Raw genomic sequence first — 13651 nt, forward strand, 5'->3', positions numbered from 1 at the left:
GATCTGTCACACTGCTAAACACCTACAGCACTGCAACTGCACTCTATGTACAGTCTGTGGGATATATTTCTGTAATCTTTGTATTTTCTGTATATAAGATTTACGTTGCTTACTATATCGTATTGTTCATTTACACACTTTATGTGTACAGTATATGTGTATGTATATATATATGTATATATGTACACACACATATATACTGCACACATAAAGTGTGTAAATGAACAATACAATATAGTAAGCAACGTGTATATATATATATATAGGGGGGGACCCACTCGCCCTCCTTGTGGGCGGTCTTTGTCCTTCAAGCTCGGGTCCTCTACCAGAGGCCTGGGAGCTTGAGGGTCCTGCGCATTATCTTAGCTGTTCCTAGGATTGCGCTCTTCTGGACAGAGATCTCAGATGTCATTCCTGGAATCTGTTGGAGCCACTCTCCCAGTTTGGGCGTTACTGCCCCGAGTGTTCCAATTACCACTGGGACCACTGTTACCTTCACCTTCCACATCTTTTCTAGCTCTTCTCTCAGCCCTTGGTATTTCTCGAGCTTCTCATGTTCCTTCTTCCTGATGTTACCATCGCTTGGGATTGCTACGTCTATCACTACGGCCTTCTTCCTCTGCTTGTCCACCACTACTCTGTCCGGTTGGTTAGCCATTACCAGTTTGTCAGTCTGTATCTGGAAGTCCCACAGGATCTTAGCCTTATCATTCTCAGCCACCTTTGGAGGTGTCTCCCATCTTGACCCTGGGACTTCCAGCCCATACTCCCCGCAGATGTTCCTGTACACTATGCCAGCCACTTTGTTATGGCGTTCCATGTACGCCTTGCCTGCTAGCATCTTGCACCCTGCTGTTATGTGCTGGATCGTCTCGGGGGCATCTTTGCACAGCCTGCACCTGGGGTCCTGCCTGGTGTGGTAGACCCCAGCCTCTATTGATCTTGTACTTAGAGCTTGTTCCTGTGCTGCCATGATTAATGCCTCTGTGCTGTCTTTCAGTCCAGCTTTGTCCAGCCACTGGTAGGATTTTTCAATGTCAGCCACTTCCTCTATCTGCCGGTGGTACATGCCGTGCAGGGGTTTATCTTTCCATGATGGTTCCTGTTCTTGCTCCTCTTCATTCTTGGGTTTCTGTTGCCTGAGGTATTCACTGAGCACGTCATCAGTCGGGGCCATCTTCCTGATGTAATCATGGATCTTCGATGTTTCATCCTGGATAGTGGCTTTGACGCTCACTAGTCCTCTGCCTCCTTCTTTCCGCTTAGTGTATAGTCCACTATCCAGCCACTATATATATATATATATATATATATATATATATATATATCCCCATCCATCTTCCAAACCACTTATCCTACTGGGTTGCGGGGGGTCCGGAGCCTATCCCGGAAGCAATGGGCACGAGGCAGGGAACACCCCTGGATGGGGGGCCAGCCCATCACAGGGCACACTCACACACCATTCACTCACACATACACACCTATGGGCAATTTAGCGACTCCAATTAGCCTCAGCATGTTTTAGGGCAACTGGAGAACCCGGAGGAAACCCCACGACGACATGGGGAGAACATGCAAACTCCACACACATAGACCCAGGCGGAGACTCGAACCCGGGTCCCAGAGGTGTGAGGCAACAGTGCTAACCACTGCACCACCATGCCACCCCCTATATATATATATATATTATACATATTATACATAAAAACAACACTTTTATACATTTGAATATTTTCCTCTATATTTATAAATATAAATCCATATTACATATTCATATTGTAGATTGTTGTTGTTTTTACACTGTTGTGCTTGAGACCATCGACCGGAATCTAATTCCTTCTGATTCTGATTCTGAGGCTGATTTCCAAGGGACCTAAAAGTATGACAAGTTCGGGGATAGAATTTAATGCTATATTTTCAGTAGGTTGTGTATGTTTGTAACATCACAAAGTGTTTTTATAAAAATGAATTTTATCATAATTTGAAAACCATGTCAAACACTGTACAGCAGGAGTCTCCATCTCCGGTCCTGCAGAGCTACTGTCCAGTAAGTTTTTCTATCCTACCTGCTATTTACCTGAGAACAGGTGTGACTCATCAGAAGCCAAGAAGTCACGTGATCTCGTTCAGGACGACCGCTTAGAGTCTTGCTCAGCTCCCAACTATTTAATTTCTCCACCATTTAACCTCCAAATCACTATTACAACAGTTCCGAATATACTTTAACCATGTCGGAAGATTTTCCCTTTTTTTCCTTCACTCGTTCTCGCACTGACAAGAAAAAAAAAATAAAATCGGCTCGACAAGTACAGACAGGAAGACGATGACTCCCATTCTAGCGCAGGCGGCGCCGATTCAATGCTGGACCGAATTTTGGCTCGTATCCATGGTATTGAAACATCCCTAGACGCCTTTGACGATATAAAATCATCAATCTCCTCCATTGAGAGATCTCTTTCTAGCTTATTACTGTTAATGATTTGTTGTGATTGTTTGGCTCCACTACTTACGGTTTGGCGGAGTGCCCCCAACCCCCGCCCCCAGTGGACATACATATGAGGTGACTGATGCATGCATTGATTCTGATCGTGTATAGACTAATCATCCCGAGATTCAAATACGTCGTCCATGATTCACCCATAATATTATTGTGCCATGGTTGAACTGCACAAACATGTTTTTCATTGGTCACTTATATAACTTGTTTTTCAAGAATAACTTCTCACGGCAAGAGCTGGAACACCTGTCTTGTCTTGTCTTTCTCTGGAGAAAGGGACGCTTACCTTGCTTCTCCCAGGGGAAAAGGGGAAGCGTTGCTCAAAATGCTTCGTTACCACAAGCGCAAACCCACCGTCTGTGTAAAAGTAAAGTTTGTGTCTCTAAAATCACACCGTGTGTTTATTTTCCGGTAAAATGTGTGACTCCACCCCTCCGAATTTACTCCGCTCGGTGTCCGCGATGTGTGATTCATTCCTGCTCGCTGGCTCTGCTGCGCCCTTTTCGGCACTGATAATAAAAAGCTCACACTTACACATACACACACACACACACACACATATATACATAAGACTTACGTACTATTTGTTTAAACAGTTTAAATACGACTGCAAAGTATGACTACAGTTTCAGATTGGAGAACACAGAACAGACCCGTGGTAAAACCTTTGATTTAATAAAATGTTAAGCCTTGAGTTTAACCCGGATGTTTCGGCACACTAGCATATTAATCCCCAACACTTTTAAAAAGAAAAACTTAATATAGCTTCAAAATATTACATCCTACGCCCCGGTACGCAGCACCATATATTAGGCGAACTCATGGCTGAGCGTAAGTAATTAAATATTATTGATGTTAATTCGAAAACTCTTCTGATACACGTACAGTAACCTACTGTGCTGTACGGACGTATATTTAATGTTTAATTATATTGAGCACTCAAATTTCTCATTACATTTGGAATAATAAGAAGCCAAGGATTAAGTATTCTGTTCTCACCAGACCGAAAAACCGTGACATTGTCTCTTTTTGCCAAATCTGCTGTTTTATTTTAAATCCCACTATATATGTAGGCTGCGTAAAACATATTCATTCTATTATTATTATTATTATTATTATTATTATTATTATTATTAATGATAATAATAATATAGTCTTACCTTGAAACATAGAATATCTTTAAATTATTCCAGAATCTTGATAAAATGTTTCTTGATAAAATGGCGACTCTGCCTTTAAAATCCCGACACTTAATTTCACTTTCGTTTACAGGCAGGAAATGATCAACTCCGTCTTATGCAAAAAATGGACACGGACTCAGCGGCACTTCGTATGGTTTTGGGGGGATATTATCTATGTGTCTATGTTGCACACTTGGACAAGGTGAATAAATTCCAGGCATGCATAGGGTTCTTTTTCAATAATGTGATGATTTTTACTTCACCGGAAAAACACTGAAACACAAGCACAAAAACCCGCTTGTTAAATATGGAAGATTATAAGCACGAAAATTCAAATGGCAATTCATTTTGCAATTGTCAATTCAATATTCAACCAGAGCATGCATTTGTCATTTCAATATTTAATCTGTGCATGTAATTTGAAAATATATTTTGCAATCGGCAATTCAATGTGCAAAGTGCTTATGCAATCCTTAATTAATTTCATAATGTTTTGAATAAAAAATAGAATGACAATTCACTGAATTGCATTTCGTTTTGCCATGGGCTTTTTGCCTCTTTATTCAAATGGAAATTCATTTGGCAATTGTCAATTCAATATTCAATCAGAGCATGCATTTGTCATTTCAATATTTAATCTGTGCATGTAATTTGAAAATTCATTCTGCAATCGGCATTTCAATGTGCAAAGTGCTTATGAAATCCTTAATTCATTTAAAAATATTTTGAATAACAAATAGAATAACAAATCACTGAATTGCATTTCGTATTACCATGGGCTTTTTGCCTCTTTATTCAAATGGCAATGGCGTCCCCGGGAATTGCATTGCATGTTCGGGAGAAAACTCAATTTGCAATTCCCAACTGTCAGACCGCTCATCAAGGTGGACCTTCATTAACGACGTCACTTCCTTGTGCAAAATCCACGCTCACTGGAATCCGCACGAAAGAGATAAATAAGATGGAGAAGTCCGTTGTTCAACTTCTTCGAGAGGCCGCCGCAGCACTTGAAGATAGGAGTCCAAGCCAAACTCCAGATAGGCCGGTGACTGTATCAGGTGCTGGGACATCAGCTCGTCATGGAGCGAGTGGAACGCGGGGTAAGCTTGTTTACATGTAACGTTTGTCGATTATCCTCCACTTCCATTATTTAATTCAGTGATAGTCTCCCTGAAGCAAGTTAAAGTTAAGGGTCTTACTCCCAATGATGGTAGTGGTAGTATCAAACCATGCGGTTACAAAGTACAAGCACAAACGGGATTGTAAATCCGTAAGGTTTTTCGATGGGCTACAGTGAGTTGATAGAAGGAATTGATAGGCTGCTATTGCGCTAAGGCATCATTGTTCAACGAGGCAGCATAGATAGTCAGAACACTGTATTACGTATCCGTGTGTACCGACAGCACAGCTCAATTCAACTAGATTTTTTCAGAAATGCTGCAAATTTACATAATAGAAGATGGTAGCCTCAAGTATACAGCCTGTGCCAACTAATCAGTTGATCCCAGCTCCTAACTTTCCAACCATTGTAAGGTTTATTGGACGAAATATGCTCACACTAAAGCCTACAATCATGTAGATTATATTGATGACACTGCTGGTGTAGTGGCTGGGGATCAGACCTTCCATGTGGAACCCTAGAAGGTTAATTCGCAATTCTGCCCCTGAGCACGGTATTTATCATGACGCTGCTCCAGGGTTACTATCCCTTTAGTTACTATCCTAACCCTAGTTCTACTCTGAAAAAGAGATCAGCTAGATGTCAAATGGTGTGTCACTTGGATGATTTAATGTGTTATGAAGAAAGACATGAGAAAATTTGTATATAACCATATCTCATTTACTATTGCATTAAGATAATACACATTCTTTCACATTATTTAAAAGATTAACTTATTGTTTTTGTTTGCAGCGGAGGTATTAAGGCTTTTTAGGCCATATAATCGGCCTCAAAGTGCTCCATGCTTGATGCCAAAGACCACCAAAAAAACATTCACGCACAGATTCTTCTGCCTGGCCAACCGGCGGCAAGAACTTGTTCCAGGGACAGCAGAAAAATATGAATTAGAGAAGGCAGGCCTGGGAGAAAGAAGACTAACATTTTCTGGTAACAGTACAGCACACAGAACCAAAACTGCATACACACCTGTAAAAAAAAGTTGTAGTAGCTAAATTTGCACGAATGTCAAGCAATGATTATTGACAAAGGCCAATGTGTACACAAAAAAAGTTTATTTTCTCACTCGATAATCAGGACTGTGTTTTTCACTTACAGATAAATTCTGCACTGCCGCTGAATTCGCCAATATCTTACTATCTCATTACCCTGCTTTGCATGACTGTGGGGGCTACCAACTCCTTCGGATAAGAGGTTCCTCACGGTCTCGAATGCTAGCAGTGATTGATTGCCCCAGTAATGGGTACACTCCCCATTATTTATGCACGTCAGCCAACATTGGCCAAGCTATTATATATGTGAGGCCTCTACAGAAAGATATCAGTTTACAGGTAAACTATGTACTTTTATGTTAACAGCCTGTGTGATGTGAAAGTTGGCATGCTGAAGGCACACTTAAAGCTTGTGTGAATAAAGCATAGGTATAACCACCATATTTGGATACTTTCTACATCTATGGTGGCTGCCCCAATGTTTTACAGTAATTATGTACAGTCTATGTTATTAGACATGATTGCTTGCATACAAGTCATTGACACTGGGTTCTAAATGCAATATTTGTCTTGTGTCTATCTAAAAGAAATCTGTGTAGTGTCCTGTATTTATTGGATTAGTTCAAAAACAAATTAAAAAGGGCAGGACTTTGTTCATTACAGAATCTCACACAGACACAGGAGGATGAGTCAGTAACACAGTGCATGGTGACTTGTATGTACTGTGGCCAGAATTTCATGATGAACCACATTCAAGACCATGTTGATGTCTGTGAAGCGTAAGTAACCAGCGTATAATATATCATATACATACAATTTTACTGCAGTGCTGATCTGGCTGCTTGATTCATTTCCATACTTGTACTTACAGTGCCCATCCGGAATCTCAGGCCACTGCTTCATCCTCACCCTCCACCCATCCAGCATCTCAGGCCACTGCTTCATCCTCATCCTCCACCCATCCAGCATCTCAGGCCACTGCTTCATCCTCATCCTCCACCCATCCAGCATCTCAGGCCACTGCTTCATCCTCATCCTCCACCCATCCAGCATCTCAGGCCACTGCTTCATCCTCACCCTTCATCCATCAAGCATCTCAGGCCACTGCTTCATACTCACCCTCCACCCATCCGGAATCTCAGGCCACTGCTTCATCCTCACCCTCCACCCATCCAGCATCTCAGGCCACTGCTTCATCCTCACCCTCCACCCATCCAGCATCTCAGGCCACTGCTTCATCCTCACCCTTCATCCATCAAGCATCTCAGGCCACTGCTTCATCCTCACCCTCCACCCATCCGGAATCTCAGGCCACTGCTTCATCCTCACCCTCCACCCATCCAGCATTTCAGGCCACTGCTTCATCCTCATCCTCACCCTCCACCCATCCAGCATCTCAGGCCACTGCTTCATCCTCACCCTCCACCCATCCAGCATCTCAGGCCACTGCTTCATCCTCATCCTCACCCTCCACCCATCCAGCATCTCAGGCCACTGCTTCATCCTCATCCTCACCCTCCACCCATCCAGCATCTCAGGCCACTGCTTCATCCTCACCCTCCACCCATCCAGCATCTCAGGCCACTGCTTCATCCTCACCCTCCACCCATCCAGCATCTCAGGCCACTGCTTCATCCTCACCCTCCACCCATCCAGCATTTCAGGCCACTGCTTCATCCTCATCCTCCACCCATCCAGCATCTCAGGCCACTGCTTCATCCTCACCCTCCACCCATCCAGCATCTCAGGCCACTGCTTCATCCTCATCCTCCACCCATCCAGCATCTCAGGCCACTGCTTCATCCTCATCCTCACCCTCCACTCATCCAGCATCTCAGGCCACTGCTTCATCCTCATCCTCACCCTCCACCCATCCAGCATCTCAGGCCACTGCTTCATCCTCACCCTCCACCCATCCAACATCTCAGGCCACTGCTTCATCCTCACCCTCCACCCATCCAGCATCTCAGGCCACTGCTTCATCCTCACCCTCCACCCATCCAGCATCTCAGGCCACTGCTTCATCCTCACCCTCCACCCATCCAACATCTCAGGCCACTGCTTCATCCTCACCCTCCACCCATCCAACATCTCAGGCCACTGCTTCATCCTCACCCTCCACCCATCCAGCATCTCAGGCCACTGCTTCATCCTCACCCTCCACCCATCCAGCATCTCAGGCCACTGCTTCATCCTCACCCTCCACCCATCCAGCATCTCAGGCCACTGCTTCATCCTCACCCTCCACCCATCCAGCATCTCAGGCCACTGCTTCATCCTCACCCTTCATCCATCAAGCATCTCACCCCAATGCTTCTTCCACACCTTCTGACAGAGCCAGCTGGTCAATGGAACTTTTGTTTGAAGGTGCTGTTCTATGAGCAGTTTATTGTTTTTATATTATTTGTATATTTTATATTGCTTAATATTTCTATATAACGACGGCTACTATAACATAAAAAAACACACCTTTTTTTTTTTTTAACAGAGTGGAAGCTGGAGCCTGATTTACAGTCTGCTACAAAAATGTACCGGGACTTAATGTTGCAGAATGCAGAAGACAAGCCTAATCTGCTGATAACTTTAGATATGCACAGCACAGAGACAGACAGAGAAAGAGCGATGCTCTTCTTCTATAAGCAGACCAATGTTGATTGGACTCGTCCATTTGAAGTGCGCTTGAAGGGTCTGTATAAAAAGTATAAAATTGCATCTTTGTGTCAACTGTGTTTAATGTTTTTAGTGTCCATTGTCTTTTGTGGAAAATGCTTCTAGGCCAAGGCCATTCAGTACTGTGCAAAATCATATTAAGGGACGCGCTCCTTTGTAAGAACACATTTCAAATAAAAATAAATTGTAATATTTTTGACAAACATGCACATTGGTTTTTATTTCACAGCGGATAGTGCAATGGGGGATGGGGTTAAACGTCACTTATTTTCTTTGCTATTGGATAAGATCCACACTGGACTACAACTGGACCTTGGTAAGTCACAGTCTCACTCATACTGAAGACTGTTAAGGAATGTTATATTAATCCAATATGTTGCCATGGTGCTGAACACTCATTGTGGTTTTTGTTTTATACCTCCTTAGACACATGTGGAGGAAAAACCTTATTTTCCATTGGCGAAGCAGATCATCTGGTTCCCTCTACATCCAGAACATTGCTAGATGGTGACCTTTTTAGGGTGGTGGGGAGAGTAATTGGCCATTCTTTCATCAATGGGGGGCCAATGCTGACTGGTCTTAGTCTCTCTTCCAACTGCTGTGTGGATCCAAAGATTACACCCCTGTCCTGGAGTTGAAAGACTGTCCTGACCTTGATGTTATGGACATTGTTGCTCTAGTAAGTGCAAACGTAGAATAAATTTATAGATATTTAATACTCAGTCAACAGAATTCAACAGTTTGTACAGCTATATCAGCATTTGCTTAGATAGCTTGTAAATCTATAACTGCATATGTATTTAAATCAAATTAATGCAGCCTTGTTTAATGTCTTTTAGGTATGATCAGTTGTTCCTGTTTACTTTGCGTTCGCAGCTTGAAAACAACGAAGACTTAACTTGGTCTTGCTCAGCAATTGTTAACTTAGCTATCAGTTGGGACCTGCCAGTGATGACTGTGGCCAACAGACGGTGGTTGGCTGACAAAATTCTCCATCATGGTGTATGTTATTGGCATGTATGTGCGCTCATTGTCGCTTGGAATGTGCAGCTAAATAATATCCATGTGTGGTGCCATATTTCTTCTGCTAGGTGATTGGCCGGCGTGAAAAGCAGGTGGCACAGATAAGAATTGGGTTGAAAGACACTGGGGTCCTGAGGATGTTAAAGGAACGGCCCGATTTGGTAACAATATTGTTCCCCAGATGTGCAGCAGCTGTGCTAGAACCAGAGGTATTGTTCACTGAAGCGCAATGATTGTTTTAATGATGTTTAATGAACGTTTGTTAATATTAATAGTTAATGAAATAGCCATTTTTGTAAGTAAATGCTTAGAATTACAATGTGGTACGAAAAGTTAACAAGACCTATTTTACAAATATGTGGTAATGTTAGATCATTCTGTCTGTCAGCTGATCCTTCAAAGGATAAATTGGCCAGAACCAGAAAGTGATGAGGAAGACATTGATGAAATATGCAAAGCCACTGCATTCTTACGGGAACATTGACACAGGTGATACATGCAAAATAGCAGTTGTAAAGGACTTTTCAGTGATAAATCGTCAGTTATATTTTTGAAAAAGAAAACGCATTAAGACAGTTAAAGAAATAACCATTACAAGAAATGACAGGGAGGATACATTACATAGTCGTAATGTATCAACTAACGTTTCTTTCTTTCTAGCCTCTTCTTCACAGCTTAATGAGCTGGTTGAGTTCTGGACTGGGTGGACGGTCCTGCCTGACCATATGTATGCTGAAGTAATGTCGGAACAGACTTTTCCAGTTGCCTCCACCTGCTTCACCACATTAAAGATTCCAGGCAGATGTGGGACCTTCTCTGATTTTTCAGAAAGAATTAGAGCAGCTGTGAAGTCCACAAAGTTTGGGGTTGGACGGGTGTAAATTGTTCACCTTCAATGTCCGTGTTCTTAAAAGTCAAATACGGAATTGTTCAGTAATGGTACTGTTACAACTTGTTTTAAATATTTTTGCTTTTCACTGTTCTTAACGCACACAGTCGAGATTTCTAAGGGTGAGACCCTTGTTAGAAGTATGCTTGTACAACATTGTAACGAACATTTACAAATCATTAAAACAAGAGTAAAAGTATTAGATTGTGTATTCATTGGTGTGATGTGTATTCAGTCTGGTTATTCATAAATTGATTTCTCAAAGGTTTTGTGTGTGAATCACACTGACTTTAGATTCAGATCCTTAGTTGACAACAGGAGCTCAAGCATTTAACAGTGGTTCATGACAATATGCATTAGTGAATGACAAACCTGCCATTCTAGGAAAAAAAAATATCTAGATTCTATTTGTAGTGCAGGCAGCTAAAAGGAATATTAGTCTGGAAAAAGGTAGTCCAGTTGTTCTACTGTTGAGCTGTACGCTTCAAGTGCTTCAGTAATAAAAACATCACGGTTGGGCAGTCTGGCTAGCTCCTCTGCCGTAAGCTGACGGGGTAACTGGACTTCTGGGACTTCAATTCCGTCCACATCTACAAACTCTGGGCCATCCATGCTTGCCCCATAAAGCTCATCAACCTAAAAAATTTAAATTTTTTTCCTATATTTGCACAGAGGTGTTTTCTGTTCAACACAATGTTGTATATATGAGAGATGAAGATCACATTACTAGCACTATCATTCTAAAGCCACAAGGACTTGGGGGGGGGGGCTATGTGTTTTTCTACTTTTAGGATGTTTCATGTGTCATATTTACAGAAATATTGAAAGTTCTAAGGGTTTCTGACATTTTCAAGCACCACTATATGACCCTGCAGTATGACTTTGCAGTGTAGGTTTTCCTACAATGCAAGCTACCGTAAACCTACTTCATGGGGATCAGCAGCAATGTCTCTGTTCCGTAGCCATAGCTGGTAGGGTGACTGGCTATTTTCGCTTCTCAGGCTATGGAAGTTCCACGCTTCTTGGAACCTACTGAGATGAGTCTGAAGCAATGGTAAGAAAACCCAGTGCAGAGCATACACATGGATTTCATTGTCTGGAACCAACATACCAGATGCTTCCATTTCATGGAAGAGAACATAGAAAAGGTCAAGGACTTGTGTATACACATCTCGCCACAGACGCTCAATCCTGGGGGGGGTTGAAATCACAAAGAAGCACTCTTTTCAACATTTACTGTCTTTGTAATATTATGGTTTATGCTTTGCATTGTGTTTTCATGTTAAATACGTTTATTATTTAGTGATTACCCCAAAGGGATAACTCAAGTGAGTTGATATGTATAAAAATAAATTACATAGTTAGCTTACCTCTGGTTATGTACGCTCCTCCCAGTTATATGAGAATTGCGATTTTCTCCCTGGGTTTGCACCATGAAATGTGCCACCTCAAAGTTTTCACCTCCCTTATCAGACCTCACACGAGATGGCAAACCGTACTGCCTGACTGCATCAAGGAAGGCATGAAGTACTGTATCTGCACGGTTGTTAGTGTCTGCAGTCAAGTACACCACAAGGCGGCTGAAGCCATCAATTCCACCATGGATAATAAATCTCCAGCTTGTTTGAAGAAAAGAAAAAAAAAACATTAAGGAAACACATTAAAGATTAAGTTGCTCAACAGTAACAATATTGGACCTACCGGATTAATTTGTGATTTCCATCTATGTGCCACATGCAGTTTGGTGCAGGAACACTATACTGTCTCCGATACAGAGTTCGGTTGGCCAGAGCTCTAAGTTCCGTGCCCTCTGGATCCACTCTTCGAAGTGATTCTTGTACTCTAAAAACTTGGGTAGAGAAATCAAATGTCAACGAGAATTAACCACCAACAATCAAATGCAACAGCAGAGCAAGTCACATGGCTTTGCCAAGTAACCAGGGGAAAACGTACTTTGTAACAGATGACCTCTTGATTGAAGATGAGCTCTTATCATGCGGTATCCACATTGTGGATGCTCTCTGTGGATCTCCAGCACCAAAGTGTCCAGCTGTGCATCTGTCATAGCCGAGTACATGGCTGATATACTTTTAGCAATAGAAAACAACATCAATATTAGGTAAATGACTTTCCAAGAATGTTTAACTAAATAAATATGCACGTAAACTGCCTAACATCTATGCAGCACTGCAATACCCTTGAAGCTAATGAAACTAATACTAATATTTAGTGGTGGTAGTAGTAATAATAATCATAACAATAATAATAGCTGAAAAAACAGCATATACAAAAATAGCTGGTTACAGCTGATATTACCAGTGTGAAAACCAAAGGAAATGGACCTGCAGCTAAATGAATTGGGTGGGATGCTGTTGTAGCTTTATGCAATTAACAATGCACTTCATATTTTACTCAAAAACATTATTGAATTGCACAATGACGAACCGTTTAAAACCAGATAAGCACTTACGACTTGATTAACTTAAGACAAATATCAATCACATATATCATAAAGGAATCCTTACCTCAGCCCATTTTGCTCCATTTTCTTGTGTGTTGTATTTCTGTGGACTCCGTAAAGGCCCGCGATTTCTTTTACTTTTAATCCATAACGGAGGTAGCCCTCAATGGCCACCACAGGTATCTCCATGGCGTGTCTCCCCAATCTGCGTGTAACCAACTGCGTGACTTGATGTAACGCCTGAGCTACATTAGTTTGCACCCTTCTCGTATCAAGTCCAGTTAAGATTGTAAGTTCCTCTACCCTCTGTGACAACACAAACAACCTATCAAACGCATCTACTGCTGATACCCGATTAATTTCCATGTCATCTGCTAAGGCAGAAATATTTACTGCAAGCTCTTCTGCCGCCATTACTCATTCTAACTAAACGAACAAATCCGTTGAATGCTAACGAGGCCCTAAACAAGGAAGTGACATCGTTAATGAAGGTCCACCTTGATGAGCGGTCTGACAGTTGGGAATTGCAAATTGAGTTTTCTCCCGAACATGCAATGCAATTTCCCGGGATGCCATTGCCATTTGAATAAAGAGGCAAAAAGCCCATGGTAATACGAAATGCAATTCAGTGAATTGTCATTCTATTTTTTATTCAAAACATTATGAAATGAATTAAGGATTTCATAAGCACTTTGCATATTGAAATGCCGATTGCAGAATGTCTTTTCAAATTACATGCACAGATTAAATATTGAAATGAC

General features: G+C 41.9%; 4 protein-coding genes across 9 annotated transcripts in view; 1 reads left to right on the forward strand and 3 right to left on the reverse strand.

Moving 5' to 3' along the window:
- LOC125722236 (NACHT, LRR and PYD domains-containing protein 12-like) overlaps positions 1-3781 on the reverse strand; it is a 57465-nt gene extending 53684 nt beyond the window's left edge. Inside the window, exons 1-2 of one of the 3 annotated variants that reach the window (XM_048998420.1) lie at positions 3658-3771; positions 2511-3026 (exon numbers count right to left, since the gene is read on the reverse strand). In XM_048998420.1, the coding sequence (XP_048854377.1) occupies positions 2511-2641 (131 nt within the window). In that variant the 5' untranslated portion in view covers positions 2642-3026; positions 3658-3771. Of the gene's footprint in view, positions 1-2510; positions 3027-3657 lie in introns of all 3 variants that reach the window. The other 2 variants (XM_048998417.1, XM_048998419.1) reach the window with 2 other exon arrangements.
- The window catches only part of LOC125722255 (stonustoxin subunit beta-like), a gene marked incomplete at its 5' end in the record, with an annotated part of 198601 nt that overhangs the window by 53684 nt on the left and 131266 nt on the right, over positions 1-13651 (reverse strand). The gene's annotated exons all lie outside the window — the stretch shown is intronic.
- LOC125722238 (uncharacterized) lies at positions 2997-9383 on the forward strand. Its single transcript, XM_048998423.1, has 12 exons — positions 2997-3155; positions 3770-3880; positions 4550-4778; positions 5591-5785; positions 5954-6186; positions 6511-6626; positions 6719-6947; positions 7290-7483; positions 8120-8214; positions 8336-8533; positions 8747-8833; positions 8944-9383. Exons 1-12 carry the CDS (start codon positions 3114-3116, stop codon positions 9153-9155), a joined length of 1941 nt encoding a protein of 646 aa, XP_048854380.1. The 5' UTR covers positions 2997-3113; the 3' UTR covers positions 9156-9383.
- LOC125722239 (uncharacterized) lies at positions 10836-13330 on the reverse strand. 4 transcript variants are annotated; one of them, XM_048998425.1, is made up of 7 exons: positions 12955-13330; positions 12383-12516; positions 12131-12278; positions 11800-12048; positions 11541-11620; positions 11356-11472; positions 10836-11065 (listed from the first exon to the last, which is right to left on the reverse strand). In XM_048998425.1, exons 1-6 carry the CDS (start codon positions 13302-13304, stop codon positions 11459-11461), a joined length of 975 nt encoding a protein of 324 aa, XP_048854382.1. In that variant the 5' UTR covers positions 13305-13330; the 3' UTR covers positions 10836-11065; positions 11356-11458. The 4 variants fall into 4 exon arrangements, with proteins under 4 accessions (XP_048854382.1, XP_048854384.1, XP_048854381.1 ...); XM_048998427.1 differs by having other exon boundaries at positions 11356-11620; positions 12383-12487; XM_048998424.1 differs by having other exon boundaries at positions 11356-11620.

Source organism: Brienomyrus brachyistius, unplaced genomic scaffold (genome assembly GCF_023856365.1).
Source record: "Brienomyrus brachyistius isolate T26 unplaced genomic scaffold, BBRACH_0.4 scaffold37, whole genome shotgun sequence".
Classification (NCBI taxonomy): Eukaryota; Metazoa; Chordata; class Actinopteri; order Osteoglossiformes; family Mormyridae; genus Brienomyrus; species Brienomyrus brachyistius.